The 19,168-nt window shown below is 52.2% G+C and overlaps 1 protein-coding gene across 2 annotated transcripts in view; it reads left to right on the top strand.

Moving 5' to 3' along the window:
- FAM169B (Protein) overlaps window positions 1-17,975 on the top strand; it is a 54,251-nt gene extending 36,276 nt beyond the window's left edge. For both annotated transcript variants that reach the window (XM_058665377.1, XM_012929208.2), the window contains exons 6-8: window positions 10,977-11,159; window positions 12,376-12,507; window positions 17,643-17,975. In XM_058665377.1, coding sequence (XP_058521360.1) covers window positions 10,977-11,159; window positions 12,376-12,507; window positions 17,643-17,644 — 317 coding nt within the window. In that variant the 3' untranslated portion in view covers window positions 17,645-17,975. The remainder of the gene's footprint in view (window positions 1-10,976; window positions 11,160-12,375; window positions 12,508-17,642) is intronic.
- The last annotated feature ends 1,193 nt before the right edge of the window (window positions 17,976-19,168 follow it).

The following is a 19,168-nucleotide window of genomic DNA, read 5'->3' on the forward strand; positions in this document are numbered from 1 at the left end:
AATAACATACTACTGCACGACTAATGTATCATTGAAGAAATGAAAAAGAAAACCAGGAACCTTCTTGAAGAAAATGATGCTACTCTATGATCTGTGAGTCAGTGAAGAATTTAATGAGAGTTTTGAAGAGATGAAACTAAAAAAAAATCAAAACCTGTGAAATATGGTTTCCGCTGATCTTTGCTGGTAAAATATGTCTACTGGAGGCAATAAATAAATGGGTTTTGCTATTTTAATCCAGTCTACTAATATATGATGTTTGATTGATGAGTTTAAGCCATTTACATTTAGGGTTAATGTGAACAGATAGTAATTTGGTCCTGTCTTTTTAGCAATGGTTGTTCATTGATTTAGTCTTCTGTTGTTATTTTACTGGGATGTTCTTCACATTTGCCTTTGGTTTTGGTAGTTGCTTTACCTTTTCTCTGCCAAGAGAACATCTTTAAGTATCATTTGTAGGGCAGGTCTGGAAGAGGCATTTTTTTAAACTTTTCTTTACTGTGGAAGAATTTTATTTCATTTTCAAAGACAAAGGAAAACTTTGTTGGGTATGTTATCCTGGGCAAACAATATTTTTGCTTTTAGAATCTGGAATATGTTGCTGCATTCTCTTCTTGGCTGTAGAGTTTCCTGTGAGAGGTCTCCTATGAGTCTGATTGCCATTCCTCTATATGTTAATTGATTTTTTTCACATGCACATTTAAGGATTTTTTTCTTTATGTTCAGTTGAAGAGAGCTTGATGATCATGTGTCACGGTGAAGATCGCTTTTGGTTAATCCTGTTGGGAGTTCTGTGCCCTTCCTGGATGTGTTTTCCCAATTATTTCTCCAGATTAGGGAAACTTTCCATTATTATTTCATTAAATATACTTTTAAACCCAGTTTCTCTTTCTGCACCTTCTGGGACTCCCATAACTCTTATATTTGGCCTTTTTAATAGTGTCTTTCAAATCTTGAATACTTTTTTAGTTTGACTCAGTTTTGCTTCCAGCTTTTTGCTTCCCCCTGGTGACAGGAAATACCTTCCAATTCTGAGATTCTTTCTTCTGCTTGCTTCATTCTATTATTGAGACTCTCCACTGTACCTTTAATTTATTCTACTGTATTCATTTCTAACATATCAACTTTCATGTGATTCATTTCCTGTGTGACATACATATTCCTTAAATTTCTTGAACTTCTGTATTATGTGCTTCTTGTTGTTGATAAGAAGCTTTATAACAAGTGTTTTGAATTCTGTGTCCCCCATTTTCTTGATAGCTTCCTCAGTGAATACTGAGGTTGGCAAAGGCTTTTGCTACTTTGCAGGGGAGTCTTCAGTAATATTCATTGTGCCCCTGTCTCTTCTTTTGCTCTTGGTCTTGTACTTCTGGTTAGCATATTCTCCTTGGGGCAGGTTTCTAAAGTTGTGTTGCCCACAGGTCTACAATTGTATTTTATTATGTTGTGGTTGGTACACAGCTTTTTGTTTGCAGTCACTTGTGCCACTCCCTCCAGCAAGCTCCAGGTCTGGGTTCTTATGTTAGATTTCCACCATGGTCTCCACAGCCCCAGCTCCTGGCTCACCACTCTCCACCTCCTGTGATCCTGTGCTGAGGCTGCACTATTGTCTGTACAACCTTTCTCCCACTTCTGGTTGGAGCAGGTCCCAGGATTAGGGAGACACCAGGTGTCCTATATAGCTAGGGTGTTAGTGGTGCTGATCTTTCTGGGACATGTTAGTCATTAGGTCTGAGGGCCACACGGACCTATTTTGACCTGTCTGATGCCAAAATCAGTATTATTTTCCGTGTGGGACCAGTGCAGTGCACTGAACTTCATGAGTTTGCTCCCAGCTCAGCACATGCGCCGCCTACTGTTGTCCCTGCAGTCTTAAAGCTTTTGCTACACTGTACAGAATAGCACCTAATGTGCACTACTAGCGTTCTTGATCTGCTGGCCATCATGTCTGAGGGCTACCCGGACTTATCTTGGGTGGAACCTGTAGGATGCCACGTTGTAAAACTGAAGTTCTTGCTGGCTAATATCTGGGCCTATTGTAGTTATTTATATTAACTGCCTTTTCGTGGGTCTAGTTCTCCCGGCACCATTGCTGAAATGGCTGTTCTTTCTCCATGATGTGTTTTGGCATCTTTGTCAAAGTGAGTTGATCTTTGACTGTGTGTGTGCATTTCTGGCTCCCTAATGTTTCCTTGGCTTGTGTGTGTGCTGTGCATTAGCCTTGTACTATTTGATTACTCTAGCTTCATAGCAGGCAAGTATTGTGATGCTCAGGATGGCTGTGACTGTCAGGGGTCTTGTGATTCCATACAGATGTAAAATTTGCTCCTGTGCTTTTGTGAAAAGTGTTCCTGAAAGTTGGGTCTGGATTACCCTGACTAAGGATTGCTTGCAGTAGTATTGGCATTTTAACAACAGGCGTCTAACCCATGATTGCAGCGTGCCTGTGTGTTTATTTGTGTCTTCAGTTTCTCTCCTGAGCTACAGATGGTTGACGGGTATCCTCAGGGGTGTTCCACTGCCGCAGGTGCCAAGGGCATCTGGCGCTAGCTTTGGGAGGTGGCCCCAGGGCAGATGTGAGAGCATGCTGCCTGAAAGACAGTGGTCACCGTAGCACAGGTTGCACCCTTAGCTATGTCTGCACTGAGCTCCTGTGGTTGAGGTATATCCCAAGTATCTGCCTGTTCTCTCTTTGGCCACTTTGGCTATGGAACCTGAATTCAGGTTTCTAGTGCAATCCTTCCTAAACACTGCACAGAACTGTGACAACACCCACTGTTGTCTCCCTCCACACGCTGACTCCTGGGAGTGTCAGGGCAACACCAATAGTCAGAACATTGCAGAAAGCAGCTCATTCTGAGCTGGGACACCTTTGATCAGCACTGGGTTATTCTGTGCTCTGTCACCCACACCTTATGTAACTTTCCCTGTCTTGGTTCTCAGAAACAGCTGAGCAGACAGATACCGTCTGGCATTTGTCCCGCCACTGGCCACTGTCTTTCTAATCTTTCTCCATCCTGACAAATCTCATTTTTGAAGCAGGTACAGTCTGCCCCATTCCTTTCTGGCTGTCTGCACCATTTCGCCTGTGGACCATGTATGAGCTGTCTTAGGTATTCTGAGGATGCAGTTCTATTTTCATTCATGTATTCCTCTTTTTCTTTGCTTTGCTTGGGGTGAATTTTTTATTTACAAGGCAGAGTAAGAGGGAGAGAGGGAGAGAGACAGAGAGAGAAAGAGAGAGAGAGATGGAGATTTTCTATAATGTTGGTTTACTCCCCAAATGGTTGCAGTGGGTGGGGCTGGTCTAGCCTGAAGCCAGGAGCCTGGAATTCCATCCAGGTCTCCTATGTGGAAGGCAGGGACCCAGGCCCTTGGGCCGTGCCCTGCTGCCTTCCCAGGTTCATTAGCAAGGAGCTGGACCTGAAGTGGAGCTGGCGCTGCAAGGGGGTCCCAGAGTCACAGGCTGTAGGTTAACATGCAGCACCACGGCACTGCCTGTCTCCCCGCCCTGTCTGTGCAAGTCAGAATGTGCTGAGGCGCAGCCTGCTGGTTTCCATGCTTTACTCTTGGTAGCTTTTCTGTGTTCTTCCTGATTTCAGCTTCGGTCTTCCCAGGATGCTGAAGGCCAAGCCCTATTGTGTGCAGGGTCCTTGCTCCCCCAGCCACGTCTCCCCCACAACAGCCATGTTAGGGATCAGAGTCCAGCTCCCTGAGGGGCCCACCCGGCCGACCTGGTTGCTCTGATCTCTTACTCCCCTGTACCTTCTGGAGTCACCATGGGGCCCGGTGGCCTTTGCTGGGCTGCAGGCTGCTGCCACATGCCTCGCTTCTGCTGTTCTTAGGAAGGCACTTGGCGGAATTCACCCTGCCTGCTCTGGGGCTGGGTGTGGCCCATGGGAGAGGGTCTCCAGCTACGGGATGCGTGCATTAATGCTCAGAGAACAGTTTTATTTTCCCTTGAGTCAGTGTTGGTGAGTTGTGCTAGTCTAGGAGTGTGTCTTTTTTTTTTTCCCCAAAATTTGAAGTATATTTTGAATTTTGCTTTTTATAGTTCCTAATAAACTGTATCTTTCCTACTGTAGCAACTTTTGACTTTCCAAAATCATTTGTGTTCTACCTTTGTTTTTGTATTTTGTTGAATCCTGCATTTCTTTTCTTCCCTTTATTTTGCATTTCTTTTGTTCTGTCTTCTGTTTCCAAGTTGGATACTTACCGTGGGAGCTTTTTACTAGTGCAAAGTCCTGGAGTTGTCTCGGTTACTGATGCCTGTGTCAGTTCGGTGATTGCTGTTTCAGGATTGATCCTATCTGAGCAGCCTGAAGGTGCGATTCGAGAAGACTGGCTGAGGAGCCGTCTTCCTCCAGCCCTCCTCCTCCTCTCTGTTCACTTTGCAGAGACAGCGCAGTGAGTTCCCGAGCATCCTTGGCCGGTCTTTCCTTGGCGTCAGCCTCGCAAGTAGTTGTGGCCAAATCACGGAGGTTCCTTTTCCCCCGGGTTGCCACGTGACCTTTCCTTCTGGCTCTGGGATCTCCGTTTGCTGCTCTTTCTTGATTTTTTCTCCTTGGTTTTCACTGCCTGGACGTCATGGATGATGATTCACATGTGTTTGCTGCCTTCTCCTTCCAAGCCTGGGTTTATGCTTTTTCTGGGGGAAGTGGAGTACCTTCTCTGCTCACTTTGGCGAGTTGGAATACAGGAGTGATCTGGTTAATTGCCTCTGGGGGAACCTGGTTACTCAGGGAGGTGTCTGCGATATTTCTCCACAGAAAAGTTACTTTTTCATCCTCTCCATTCTTGATGTGTCACCATATTCTTTAAAATTAGTTCATTGCATCTTTTCAAGTCAACTCAGTGCCTTATGCTGGGCTGGGATCTAACCCAGGACCCAGGCGAGCCAATCCTAGTGCCCCCGGTGGGTGACAGGAGCCCGATGATCGGAGCGTCAGTGACCGCCTCCCAGGGTCTGCACCGATGTGGAACGTGCGTGTCCTCACCGTGAGGCTGACCACTGGCTCCCGAAGCAGGAGCTGTGGCTCTCTGAAGAGTTGGCAATAATGAGCATAGAACTTGATGATTTTCGGTCACTTTGGAGAGTGCAAAGCCACTAGCCAGCTGCACTTTTAGAACTTTTCCATCCCCTTGGGAAGTGGTGTCTGGCTGTCACTCATTCTGTTCTACCTGCATCCCTGTCCTGGCTGTCAAGTGGCCCGTCCTGGCCATCGCCCCTACAGGTGAGGACAGGGTCTGTAGAGTACGCAGGGTGCTGCTGAGCTCTGCAAGTTGTAACAGATGTGAATCGTTCATTCTTTAGTGTCGAGTAGTAGTCTGTTGAATGATCATCTTACTTTCTGCTTCTATATTTATCAGGTGATAAATGGTTTCTAGCTTTTGGCTTTTGTGAATGATGCTGCTGGAAACATTTGCTTCCATGTTTTATGTGAATACATGTTTCCATTTTTTAATGAAAGATTTATTTATTTTTATTGGAAAGTCAGATATTCAGAGAGGAGGAGAAAGAGAGAGAGGAAGACCTTCGTCCGTTGATTCACTCCCCAAGTGGCCACAATGGCCAGAGCTGAGCCCATCTGAAGCCAGCAGCCTGGAGCCTCTTCCAGGTCTCCCATGCAGGTGCAGGGTCCCAAAGCTTTGGACCATCCTCTACTGCTTTCCCAGGCCCCAGGCAGGGAACTGGATGGGGAGTGGGGCGGCTGGGACATGAGCCAGTGCCCACGCTTGCATTTCTCTTAGGTAGACTCCTAGGAGGAGAATCTCACTGGGTTACTTGGTAAGCTTCTGTGAAACATTTGAAGAATCCACAAAGTCACTTGCCGTTATACATACCAGTTTATTCCTGTCAGCAACGTAAGAGTTCCAACTGTCCCGTCTCCTTGTCAACACTTGCTTGTCTTTCTTGAGTCTGGCCGTTCCAGAAAGCCAAAAGTAGCATTTCTTTGTGGGTTTTCCTTGCATTTCCCTGTTATATTGTTGACTGTTTTCTCAGCGATTTGAACGTGTTTGAAGAAATGTCTGTTGTAGTCTGCTGTCACTTTTAATCAGGATTTTAGTTCTGTTCTTACCAATATCCGAGGATTCTTTATTCTGGCAATAAATCTTTTATTGGTAATATGACTTATAAACATTTTATTGAAGTCTGTGTCTTGGTTTTTCTTTCTCTTAATGGCATCCTTTGAAGTACAAAAAGTAGAATTTTGATGAACTTTGATTTTTTTTTTCTCTTAGTTGTGCTTTTGGTGTTGAATATAAGGAAATCTTAGGCTAATTCAGAGTTGTACAGGTCATTTTCTGTTTTTCAGAAATTGTTCCCCTGTAGGTTTTATGGTTACAGTTTTATGTCTGCAGTCCAGCTTGAATTAACTTTTGTGTGTGGTGTGAAGTAAGGATGCAAGCTCATTTTACAAAATAACTACTATACTTAGAATTTGCTGAAACACTTATAGAATAATTTCACATTTATAGCAGAACCGAGGAGAAGGCAGAGAGCTCCCCAGCAGTCTCCCCACCGTTTCCTGTGTTACAGGGGTCACGCACCGAGGACCATTGTAGAACCAGGACCAAGTGAACCCACTGGGTGCCTTCAACAGCACTAGTGTATTTGCCTGAGGTGCTGGAGACTGGAGGGCCAAGGCTGTGGAGCTGAAGCGGTGGCTTCTTCCTGGGCCTCTCTGCTGGGTTGCCCGGTGCTGCCGCCACACTCTGTCCTGCCTGGGTGGACCAGCACTGCCTCCACACTGTGTCCTGTCTGGGTGGACCGGCACTGCCTCCATGCTGTGTCCTGCCCGGGTTGCCCGCCTGGCGCTGCCTGCATGCTGTGTCCTGCCCGGGTTGCCCGGCGCTGCCTGCACGCTGTGTCCTGCCTGGGTTGCCCGGCACTGCCTGCACGCTGTGTCCTGTCTGGGTGGACCGGCATTGCCTTCACGCTGTGTCCTGTCTGGGTGGACCGGCACTGCCTCCACGCTGTGTCCTGCCCGGGTTGCCCTCCTGGCGCTGCCTCCATGCTGTGTCCTGCCCGGGTTGCCCGCCCGGCACTGCCTCCACGCTGTGTCCTCTCTGGGTGGACCAGCACTGCCTCCACGCTGTGTCCTGTCCGGGTTGCCCGCCCGGCACTGCCTCCACGCTGTGTCCTCTCTGGGTGGACCAGCACTGCCTCCACGCTGTGTCCTGTCCGGGTTGCCCGCCCGGCACTGCCTCCACGCTGTGTCCTGCCTGGGTTGCCCGGCACTGCCTCCACGCTGTGTCCTGCCCGGGTTGCCCGGCACTGCCTGCACGCTGTGTCCTGCCCGGGTTGCCCGGCACTGCCTCCACGCTGTGTCCTGCCCGGGTTGCCCGGCACTGCCTGCACGCTGTGTCCTGCCCGGGTTGCCCGGCACTGCCTGCACGCTGTGTCCTGCCCGGGTTGCCCGGCACTGCCTCCACGCTGTGTCCTGTCCGGGTTGCCCGCCCGGCGCTGCCTCCACGCTGTGTCCTGCCCGGGTTGCCCGGCGCTGCCTCCGCCCCACCTTCCCTCTGTGCTTTTTCTCTTGCTGTGCATCCCTGATGTCTGCATGCTGGAATTTCCTCTTTTAAGTGGAAAACCAGCCAAACTGCATGGGGGCAATCTAGATAGCCTAGTTTTACCTTCACTGTCTCTGTTGATAACTGTACATCCAAATACAGTCTCTCTTGTAGGTGCGGAGACTAGGGGGGCCGGGGAGACACGTGCAGCTGTCAGATTGCATCACTGTTAACTCGAGCACACCCTGTACGCTAGGCCTCACTAGTGATCTGGACGTTCTGAGGTGGAGACACGTGTTTAGTGACATTTGCCTGCCGCTGTAGCATTATGTACAACTGTCTCATCAGCCGGAACCTGCTCTGTGGTCCTGCCTGTTAGTTCCCTCCATCCCCACCCAGTAACTGCTGATCTTTTAGCTTGCTCCATCCTCTTGCTTTTCCAGAATGTCATACTTAAACGTGGCTTGTTGAGATGGGCTTTTCCAATCAGCGTCAGGGTTCCTATGTGTATTTCCATGGCCTGAGAGCACATTTTATCCCTAATGTGGAGTGATTACCTCTTTTGGCTAAATACCATAAAAGTAATCGAAGGGTGTGTCTTCTGCAAATATTGTCCCTCAGGTTGTGACTTATTTTCTCATTCTTTTGATCTAGCTTTCACAGAGCAGAAAATATCTAATGAAGTTCAAGTTACCATTTTTTTCTTTCATAACGTGTGGCTTGGGAATCCTAGCTAGGACTGCCCAGATCCCACCCCATGTTACCTGCTCCGTTGTAGTTTCTTGCTTGCATGGAGGCACTAACCCATGCGGAGGCATTTTTTGCGTGTGTGAAAGGCATGAGAGCTGTGTCTACATTGATTTTTTTTTTAAATGTCTGTGTCTAGCAGCATCTGTTGAAAAAAAGCCTCCTCCTTTCCCCTCTGGCGTGGTTTTGGCGGCTTTGTAGAAACGCTAGATTAAGAACTTCTGGGCCTAGCGTGAGAGTGTAGTGGTTAAAGTCCTTGCCTTGAATGCACCGGGATCCCATATGGGTGCCGGTTCTAATCCCGACGGCCCCACTTCCCATCCAGCTCCCTGCTTGTGGCCTGGGAAAGCAGTCGAGGATGGGCTTGGGACCCTGCACCCGCGTGGGAGACCCGGAGGAGATTCCTGGCTTTGGATTGGCTCAGCTCCAGCCATTGCGGCTGCTTGGGGAGTGAACCATCGAACGGAAGATCTTCCTCTCTGTCTATCCACCTTTCCAATAAAAATAAATAAATCTTTAAAAAAAAAAAGAAACTTCTAGTTAAAAAAAAAAAAAAAACAACAAACTTCTTCCTGGGGTTTCACTCAGCTCTGTTGGTTTGTTTGCCTCTGTGCAGTAGCAGCCTGTCCCGATTTCTTTGACTTTCCAATGTGCGTTGGAGATGGACCACGCAAAGCTCGCAGAGCAGCTCTTGTCCTTCAAAGTGATCCTGGTCATTTTACATCCTTTTCATATAATATAGTGTAAAAGTTCCTCTCATACAAATTCTAGTATCAGTTTATCCATTTTTTAAACAAAAACTACAACAAAAACTCCACTTGGAGTTTGACAGGCCCGGCCTTGGCTGGGGTTGAGCCCTCCACTCCGCGATTGTGGGATTTTTCTTCTTTAGTCAGGAATTCTTGAACTTCCCTGAAGGATGCTCTAGCTCTGCTTATTCCAGGCTTTGAACTCCTGTGTTCAATGGATTCCTGAAGAGCTACTTCTTTTTAATGCCATGATGAACAGAATTGTATCTTCATTTTGACTTAGACCTTCTTTTTCTTTTTTAATTTAAAGATTTATTAATTATTTTGCAAAGTCAGATATACAGAGAGAAGGAGAGACAGAGAGGAAGATCTTCCGTCTGCTGATTCACTCCCCAGGTGGCCGCAAGGGCCGAAGCTGCACCAATCTAAAGGCAGGAGCCAGGAGCTTCTTTCAGGTTTCCCATGTGGGTGCAGGGTCTCAAGGCTTTGGGCCATATTCTATTGCTTTCCCAGGCCCCAGGCGGGGAACTAGATGGGAAGTGGGGCGGCCAGGACATGAACTGGTGCCCATATGGGATCCCAGTGTGTGCAAGGCAAAGACTTTAGCCATTAGGCTACCAGGCCAGGCCCTAGATCTTGTTTTTAGAAGAATTCTCCACTAGGGGGATATCATTCTTACCATCTCTACATAGAAATTATACAATTCCACATGGAGGTTGAAGTCCCGTGTACTTGACCTTACCTCAAGGAAATAGAGAATGCTCGTTTAGTTTTAGTCACTTGTTTTTGGCATAAGGTAGTAACTGGGCATTTTGCCCACTGCTCCTTTGGGCTGGGTCTGCTGGGTCCATGGTCACGTGCCTGTCAGTTGTGGTGGCTGTGCTTCCTGGTGGCCATGGCCTGGTAGGGACTAAAGGGGAGCCGGATGGTGCCAGCCAGCCTGGGCTTGCTCCTGTGGGTGGCAGGGACCTAAGGGACAATAGGGACCAGAGGTGCTGGGCTCAGAACTGACAAGCTGTCACAAACTAAGTCACGAGGCCGGAGATGGAAGAGGGTCGAGAGAGACCCCAGCTCCGGATGGCAGGAGGTTCGCCGTCACAGGCTGAGGGACACAAGTCTGGGAAGGAGACTGGCTGTGGCCGTTTCCGCAGGCATTTCACCCTAGTGGGACTGGCTCATGAGACTGAGTCATTCCCTGCTCCCTCTCCTCCACTGCTCCCCGCCACCCTCCTGCTTTGGGGAAAGAACTCATTTTCTGAGCTTTGGCTGGGACAGTCACACCTCTTCCAGTGAGATCTGTGTTTCCTGTTTCCTACCCCAGGGCCTGGACTCCTGTGCATCTTGGACGGGAGGAGGGTAGTCAGTGGCTCTGCCGATGCAGGCTTCCTGGGCAGGTACTGGAAGAGGAGAGTGGCTGCAGAAGTGATGGTGCCAACCTGGGCTGTGATGATGCTGAGCTCGGGGTGGAATGTGGGGCGGGGGCTAGCCCTCCGCTGCTTTGCTCTGTTCCGGGAAGCCCCGCCTGTAGCTGTGTCTGTGCACTTTGCTGTAATCAGACATGGTGAGCTGGTCCATTCTCTAGAGAGGAGCTGGGTTCTTCCCCCAGCTCACGTACCTGGCTTCAGGCCTGTCCTTCGTAGAGGGGACTGTCGTGCCGCTGGATGCTCCTCCTTAGTTCCAGGAGTCCCCGAGAAGGTCACATGCTGTTCCCCAGGCCCACTGAGCTCATTCTGGCATGGTGGTCTGGGGGCTAACCTGGTGGCCTGGAGTCACAGGTAGGGTTTTGAGGGAAGCTGCTCAGCCACCTGAGCAGCTGGCGGTGTGATCTTCTGAGCATGTGTGGTTTGTTTAGTGAGCAAAGCTCACCTTGAATCCAGGTGATACCAATGGCGAGGGTCCCTTGGCGTTCCCTGCAAGGTTAGCAGGAAGCCCAGGGGACAGTACAAGTGCATTGCTTCCCTGCAGGCAGCCTGTGTGGCGAAGGCACCTCCGCGTGCTACCTGCTGCCTGTCTTGGATACGCTGTTCGTCAGGACGAAACACCGGCGCCAGGGCCTTGGGACAGCCATGCTGCGGGACTTCTGCGAGACGTTCCCAGAAGACCAGGCGCTGGGCGTCAGCTGCCCCATTTCTCCTGCCATGTACCAAGGTAATGCCACCTCAGGCTGTGCAAACCCATTTGGGGAAGCTGGCAGATGACAGCTGTGCCTGCCAGCTGTCCTGAGGTGTCCAGGAGGTCAGCTGCAGGCTCAGCATCTCACTCTTTTGGGAAAACGTCCCAGGCTTCCACATAACACAGGGGCTTCCCCTTTGGCCACAATAAGCGAATAAGAATCATGGGAAACCAACTACTCACCTCAGATTCATGAGTGGGACAGACTGGGCCACCCTCCCAGTGACTGCTCCTTCACTGCCAGATCCTGGCACCTGAGATGGCTCCAGGAGCCAGAGGGGAGGTCAGAGCGTGGTGGAGGGTGGAGCCGGGTGTGCAGGTGTGCTGTGGATGTGCTGAGAAGTCAGTCCTTGTGCAGGTCTCACTGCCTCGTAGGCTGGCTCACTTTCTTGGAGACCTTTTTGTGTTTTTGCCAGAAGACCGTGGCCTGGCACTCAGCAGCCTGCTTGGGGTCCCCAGGTGTGTAGTGAGCTGGTGTGTCTCTCCAGGGCCCACCCCCACCTTACCTTGGGCCCAACCTTGCCTGTTGTTGCCCAGGTGTGCGTGAGCCTTCAGGGCGCCTCTGTGCTCTGGGTCGGGGACAGCGCCAGGGAGGAGGGCAGTGTGCAGGGTGGCCAAGAGCAGCATCACCCCGAGTTGGGCAGAGAGGCAGGGAGAGCTGCCCTGCAGTGGAGTTTTTCCCATGAGTTCTCAGCCTCGGGCTGTTGTGGCAGTTTCCTGCTACCATGCAGGCCTACACCCACCTTCTAAACTGACTCAGGATACCAGGACCCCGACGTTCCTATCCGTGGTCGCTGAGGGCCCACGTAGATGTCACCCCTGGATCTTTTCTCCTGATGGTGACCAGGCCACCAGTCTGCACACCCTTAGGCCTCTGGGGGGGAGGAGATTATATGCTTATATGCACCTCACATGAGGGACTGGTGCGTCCCTGGGTTGGGGTTAGGGTGTGTGTGTGTCTGGGGAGCGGCCCCTGGATGCCTGATACAGGCAGGCAGATGAAGATGGGAGTGCCAGACGAGCAGGGGAGGGTGCTGGGCTGGGGCAGGGCCAGAGCAAACAGCTGGGGTGCTGCTGCAGGAGGAGCCCCCAGGACCCTTTCTGAAGACAGCAGAGAGAGCTGGTGCTGGGGGAGACGGCCGGGGGCAGGGGTGGTTCCAGCCTGGCTCACTTGTGCCTGTCTTTACTCCAGTCTGCAGGCAGTTCCTGTTGGTCTGTCCTGAGGAGCGAGGCCGCCTGTGGGAGGTGGAGGCACCAGGGGCCTGGGGCCAGCGCAGCAACATCTGGCTCAAAGTTCAACTTCAGCAGGCAAGACTTCCAGTCTGTGAGTGGGACTGAAGCCTCTGGGGGGTGGGTGGCCCTGAGTTAGGAAGGTGCCAGTGGCATCACAGGGGCAGAGTGTGACCCAGGTCAGTGTGGCTGCTGTCGTTGCGTCCGAGACCTGCTGGGGCAACCTCAACCTCCACTTTCCCGCCTACCCCTCCCACTGGGCATGACCACCCTCAGCTTGGTGCCTGGAGCTCCAGAGGCCAGAGCCCGTTTACAGCCAGAGCGGGTCATTGAGACACTTGGCAGGGATTCCCTCCACCTCATTGATGCTTGGGTGCAAGCCTGATGCTTTTTTGAGTAGGTCACCTATGCCCTTTGTGGAAGGTTCCAGATGACCCCTAGTAAAAGGCAGTATTGCCCAGATAGCATTCTGCAAAGTGGTCCCGAGAGAGAGAGGATCTGACAGAGATGGGAGCTCCAATTAGCTGGCCATTCCCCAAATATCTGCAATGGTTGGGACTGGGCCAGGCCAGTCGGGGCCACAATCCGGGACTCCTACTTGAGCTGTCCCATGCAGCCTCCCAGGGGCTGCAGCGGCAGGGGTGACTGCGGGAACAGCTGGGGGCAGCAGAGCCACCTGCGCTACAGGTGTGGAGGCCCCCTGCCTGACTGCCCATAATTACAGCACTGGCCGTTCTTTCTCCTGTTAGGGTCAGCCCTGCTGCAGCTGCATGGGGCTCAGTAGGTGCCCGCTGTCCCTCCACATGGGGACTGATGTCCCCAGGGTGACAGGCCAGAGCACCTCGGAGCTTACTGATGATGATGGAGCTCTACTCGCTGCTCGCTGCCTTGTGGGCTGGTGGGAGTGAGTGGGGTATGAAGGGGTAGGGGTGAGGCGCAGCTGGGATCCTAACGAGGCAGTGGACAGCTCTGAGCTCTGAATGAGGGGAGCCAGGTTGGGGTGTGGCGACCTTTATAAACAGACCACGTCTTTGTGTCTGGACCTTGCCACTCCCTGGCTGGAACAGGATCATATGTGGGACTGTGACCACTGCACAGCTCACGGGGGCAGGGAGGATATGTGGGACTCGCTGGGGAGAGTTCCTGGAGGCCGTGTCCTGAGCCGGGAGATGCTGAGTTGGCCATTGGATGCCAACACAGCCACTCTCATTCAGTACAGGTGGACTTGGACAGAGAATGTTCTGGAAGCACACTCGAGTCCCTCGGAGGAAGAAGGGTCACCATTGTGAGCAGGTTGTGCTTAGATGTGGAGATGGTACTTTTTGGAAAGTCATTCTGAATTAGGGTCTTGTCCCTTCCCGCGGGGCTCCTGGCAGGTTCCCCATTCCACCCGCTCTGCCGATCTCCAGGGGCCGCGGGCGGGCTGGTACCTCGCTCAGGAGCGCTTCAGCAGCCGGCTCACCCTGTCAGCACTTGTCAGTCAGTGCTGCCAGGGCCCGGTTTCCTGGCTGTGTCTTGGAAATGAGTGGCAGCTCCCAGAGTCTTCTCTGCTCCGTGTGCCTCAGCAGGCCCCTCTGCCTTGGTCTTTAACTGGGCAGGGCTTCTCGAGTTGCCCAGTGCCTTGGTTCCCAGGCTGTCCCGGGGTGCTGAGTGCTCCTTCCTGAGTCCCCGTCGCCTCCTGTGCCACGGAAATGGAGCCCTGTGCTGGAGGCCGGGGCCTGCCAAGCCCCCCCTGCTCCAAAAGGCCTAGGCATTTTGTAACATTTCAAAGGAAAAGTTGCTCCTTGCAAATGTTTTCAAATCTAGTTTGAAGCAGCCTCATCTGCGGAGGGGAACTTACTGAGTTGGCTCAGTCCTGAAGGTTAACATTTGTGACATTTAATGGCCCCGGAAACACTGTCATGTTATTTAGCATCTTTGGGGGGAAGGAGTTGGTGGAAAATTGTCTCCCATGCTCACTCACACGAGGAACCGCTGAAACGGGACCCAGAGTGTGCTGGTCCTGGTCAGCTGCCAGTGCCCGTAGTCTCTGCATCGGAGGAACGCATGTCATGGCCCACACGGACTGTTAGAGACGCTGCTGGAGGCAGGGAGTCTGCACCTGCCATAGCAGGCTGCGTCGTCATTCCATAGACCATGGTTTTGTGTTCTCTCTCCATTTGTCATCCACAGGGAGTGTTCTTCCACTTACTTAGGAGTTTTTCAAAGCCGAAGGATTGTTCACAAAGAGATGTGAAGGATTTGAGATGGGGTGGTGGGGTCTTTCTGAACTCAGTTTCAGCCTCACGTAGGTGTATTCTGATGAGTTTTCTGTTGAACAGGGCGACAGTGAGAGCTGTTTGGTGACAGAGCCAAGTGCTGGGATGTGTACCCACCCCTCGGGACACCTGCCAAAGGCTGCTCTGACGGGTTGAGCGGCTCCCTCTAGTGGCCGCGATCATCTACTGCAGAGCCTTCACTCTACCGCGCTAGTGCTGCTGTACTAACCTCTCGCTGAATCTTAATGGGCTAGGAGTAAAGCTCACGAAAGCATCTAAGAGCTTCTGGCATGCTTTTAGTCCACGATGCATACAAATGCAAGGAAAGATGGAAAATGGCAGTGAATTCTCTGCTTCATTCTCCCGTTCATTCGTTCATTCGTGTTTTCATGTATTTCTTCTCTCGGTATCCGGTCGCTGCCAGCGGATGTCTGCCCCCGCCAGGCGTGGCTCTGTGTTAAGCAGTGTCGAGTCAGGCTATGCAAGACTCCAATCCCTTGTGAGCTAGCTGCACGGGCAGTTACTATCACAACAGAGAGAATGAAAGTATGCTGGTATTTTTGAGGACTTCACAATTAAATTTTGCCAAACCGCATTTTGCTAATTTATGCAGTTGTATAAATATGCTTGAAATTGCGCTTCGCGATAACAACTGAACAATGTTTACTCTTCCGCTAGGAAAAGTTACGTGCAGATTTTGAGCTCAAATACAAAGCATATCTTTCCTAGGAGCTGCACACCACACTCAGGTGTTTTTGGGGGCCAGAAGGCACCCCTTTGCACCCCTTTCCAAGCTGGAGCCGACTTGCTAGGAGGGTAGGGAGGCTGTGCTCGCGGCCTGCCTTGTGAATCTGTACAGTGAGCAAGGAGGGTTTAAAGCCAGGATGGGAGACGCACCCAGGTCTGCACGGGATGCTGGGCGAACAGGTCCCAGTTCTGGCTCAAACACACCCCAGTGGGGTCACCCCTCTCCCTCCTGACACTGAGCCCTGGAGGGCAGCACGGGGGTGGGGCTGTCGGTTGGCCCGCTGCCATGGGGGACGCCTGTGCGCTCCTCATGGTTTCAGGCTGTGGAAGGCAGTGCACTCGGAGAGTCTGAGAGGACTCCTCCTCCAGTCAGCTGCTGGAGGTCACGTGGCACTGTGTTGTGGGTCTGCAGGCCGTTCTCTGAGCCTCTCGTTTCCCTAGGGGTGGTACAGTTTTGTGCCTGGTGTACCGATGCTGGGGAGGGGCTCCTTGTGCCTCTGCTGTGAGCTAAACGGTGCAGTAGCTGCGCAGAAATAAAGCAGTGTGTCTACACAGGAATCAGCCGCTGTCTGGTAGTGTTAAGCAGAAGTTGAAAAGTCACGGTTTCCAATTCTGCCACGGGCCAGTATCTTTCAGACAGCACAGATTTCATCCTGTTTCCTCTCTGTGGCCTCTCAGGCCCAGACCGCTGGGAAATGGAATCTGGCGTTGGGCGTCTGAGTAACCCAGCGGAACTGTGGAGTGCTGCCGCAGGGAGGAGCCCACAGCACAGCTGTGGAGTCGGGACTGTGTTTAGCCCTAAAGGATCACAGAGTTTGGGGCCAGGACACTTCCTGACTGTCAGGGTCCTGTGGGCACTCAGTGTCTTCCAGATGTGGGTTGCTTGAGGGCCAGCTGGGCTGTGGTCAGTTGGCACAGTGGCCTTGAGGCCCAGTCTCCAATGTCCCAGAGCCTGCCCTTCCTCTCCACACTTATACAAGCGCACCTAGTGGGGCTACAGCCCGTCCTGGAAGAGGGCTGTTTGGGGATAGAAGGGCTCGGTTATAGGAGCTGCTGCCACCTGCCAAAGGTGGGGAGCCTGGCCCCTGACGGCTCTTCACGGACCCTGAGCATAGCGGGCTTCCCCTGGGTTCCCCCTGAAGCCTGGCTTCCCTGCACGGCCAGCTCAGGATTTCCTGTCTGGCTGTCTGGCCAGCCCAGTACCCCACTAGCCAGTTGGCTTTGAACTTGAGCCCTCTGTGTGGCTGGTGGACAATGTCGTGCATATCCAGTGGCCCTGGCAGGACAGGGGTTCCTCACCACGGAGACCCTGCCATCTCCTGCAGGTGGCAAAGGCTCCTGGGTTAGAGTGCCCACAGTGTGTCCTGGGAAAGCCTCGCAGTCAGGCACAGAGCACTGGCTTCTAACCATGGCACCCTCTTGGTTCTGGCACTCCCTGGATGCCGGATGCTCACGCTCTGCCAGCCTGCCTGGAAGGGGGCAGTGTCTGCCTGCAGAGAGCTGTGCCCCTCTGCCTGTGGACGATCACCCGTCCCTGGTGTTGCTGATGCATGGTAAACCCTGTTTGAACACCTGTCACACTGTGTTGTTGGGAAATAACTGTAACAGGAGGGTTGGGGCAGGCAGTCCTATGCAGTGGCTGAATAGGCTAATCTCTGTCTTCAAGCACTGAGAACCCCTGTGCATGCCAGTTCAGGTCCCACCTGCTGCACTTCTGATTTAGCTCTTTGCTTATGGCCTGGGATGTAGTGGAGAATGACTCAAGTTGTTGGGTCCTTGCAGCCACAGGGGAAGCTGGGAGGAAGCTCCTGGCTTCAGACTAGCTCAGCTCTGGCCATTGTGGCCATCTGGGGAGTTAACCATTGGATGGAAGCTCTCCTTCTGTCTCTTCTTTCTGTAGTTACGTCTTGGTCAAGGGCCAGCAGGGCTGGCTGTGTCTTGAACATTGTTGGGCCACAGGCTGCTAAGGCAGGACCTGGGGCCCTGAGGCAGACAGTGGGGGCTGCCGGGCCTGTGGTGTCTGGGTTCGAGGCTGGGCTGTCCCTCATATCCACTCTGTAAGCCTGTGGCTCCCTGTGACCGGCCAGAGCCTCTGATCCTGCTCTCAAGCGCAAATCTCAGCATGAAGTTCAAGGCTGAGCCAGGAGTGTCTAGCTCACACTGCCCGGGGCGTCCATGTTGTAGTGTCCAGATGGAAGACCCGTGGGCACCTTTGTGATTTCAGGAGAGGACCCATGAAGAGCCAGATGACACAAGCAAGGAGCGACGTGGCGGAGAGATGGAGCAGGCTGAGAGACTCGCGGGGGAGACCCTGTGTGGCCCAGCTGGAGGAGGTGGCGGCCACGGGGAGGATGGTGGAACCACCCTGGTGGAGGCCCGCACAGCCCACTCCTGGTCCTCCAGGGCTGTGCCTGGTCCCCTGGAGGGGTCTGAGAGCCCGTGTGCCTGTGCCCAGCCCTGGGCCCTGCCTTGCCTCCCTGGGGCATCCTGTCCCTCCATGCCCCTTGCTGGCATGAATGTGGCATGGTGTTTATGAAGTCATTTTCATTATCCAGTTTCTATGTGTTCTTGCTATTTTCTTTCTTTTTTTTTTTTTTTAAAGATTTTATTGTTATTGGAAAGCCGGATATACAGAGAGGAGGAGAGACAGAGAGGAAGATCCTCCATCCGATGATTCACTCCCCAAGTGAGCCTCAACGGGCCGGTACACGCCAATCCGATGCCGGGAACCAGGAACCTCTTCCGGGTCTCCCACGCGGGCGCAGGGTCCCAAATCCTTGGGCCGTCCTCGACTGCCTTCCCAGGCCACAAGCAGGGAGCTGGATGGGAAGTGGAGCTGCCGGGACCAGAACCGGCGCCCATATGGGACCCCGGGGCTTTCAAGGCGAGGACTTTAGCCACCAGGCCACGCCGCCGGGCCCGCTATTTTCTTTTTCAACAGTTGTTCTGAGATGTAATTTGCAAGCCATGAAGTGCAGTCAAAGCCTGGTCCATGGGCTTTGGGTTGATGCCAGTCTTCATTGTGAGTAGGGCTGCCGACCGTTCACCGGCCAGGACCAGCTTCTGCGTGTCCACGCTGAGCAGTGGGAACGCTCGGTTGCACCTTTTCAACAACTGACGACAACAGCCCATTTCACCTTCCCACGAACTGTATAGGTTGTCTACCAACCCAACGACACTTGCTACCATCCCTCTCTATATAGCCACATCTTAGTGGCTAAGAAGTTGTGTTTCATTGTTTTTTTAAGATTTATTTTTTTAATTGGAAAGGCAGATTTACAGAGAGGAGAGACAGAGGAAAGATCTTTGTCCACTGGTTCACTCCACAAGTATCTGCAAAGATCCAAAGCCAGGAACCAGGATTGGACTCTGGGTCTCCCCTGTGAGTGCAGGGTCCCAAGGCTTTGGGTCACCCTCTGCTGCTTTCCCAAGCCACAAGCAGAGAGGTGGATGGGAAATGGAGTAGCTGGGACTTGAAGGGCACCTATGTGCGATCTCTGTGCGTGCAAAGTGAGGAGTTAGCCACTAGGCCTTTGCACTGGGCCCTCGCTGTGGTTTGGTTGGGTCTCTGGTGACTGAAGCTGTGGACCCTCTGCCTGTTTGTCGGCTTTTGGAGACAGGCCTTAGCAGATCCTCTGTCCGGTTTTATTGGATGACTCTGATGGAGTTGTTGTGTTTCCTTCTGTGGATCCTGTCTTTCATCCGAGGTGATTTGCACACGTCTCTCGTGTCTGTGGGGTGCCTTCTACC

Source organism: Ochotona princeps, chromosome 6 (genome assembly GCF_030435755.1).
Source record: "Ochotona princeps isolate mOchPri1 chromosome 6, mOchPri1.hap1, whole genome shotgun sequence".
In the NCBI taxonomy this organism is placed as follows: domain Eukaryota; kingdom Metazoa; phylum Chordata; class Mammalia; order Lagomorpha; family Ochotonidae; genus Ochotona; species Ochotona princeps.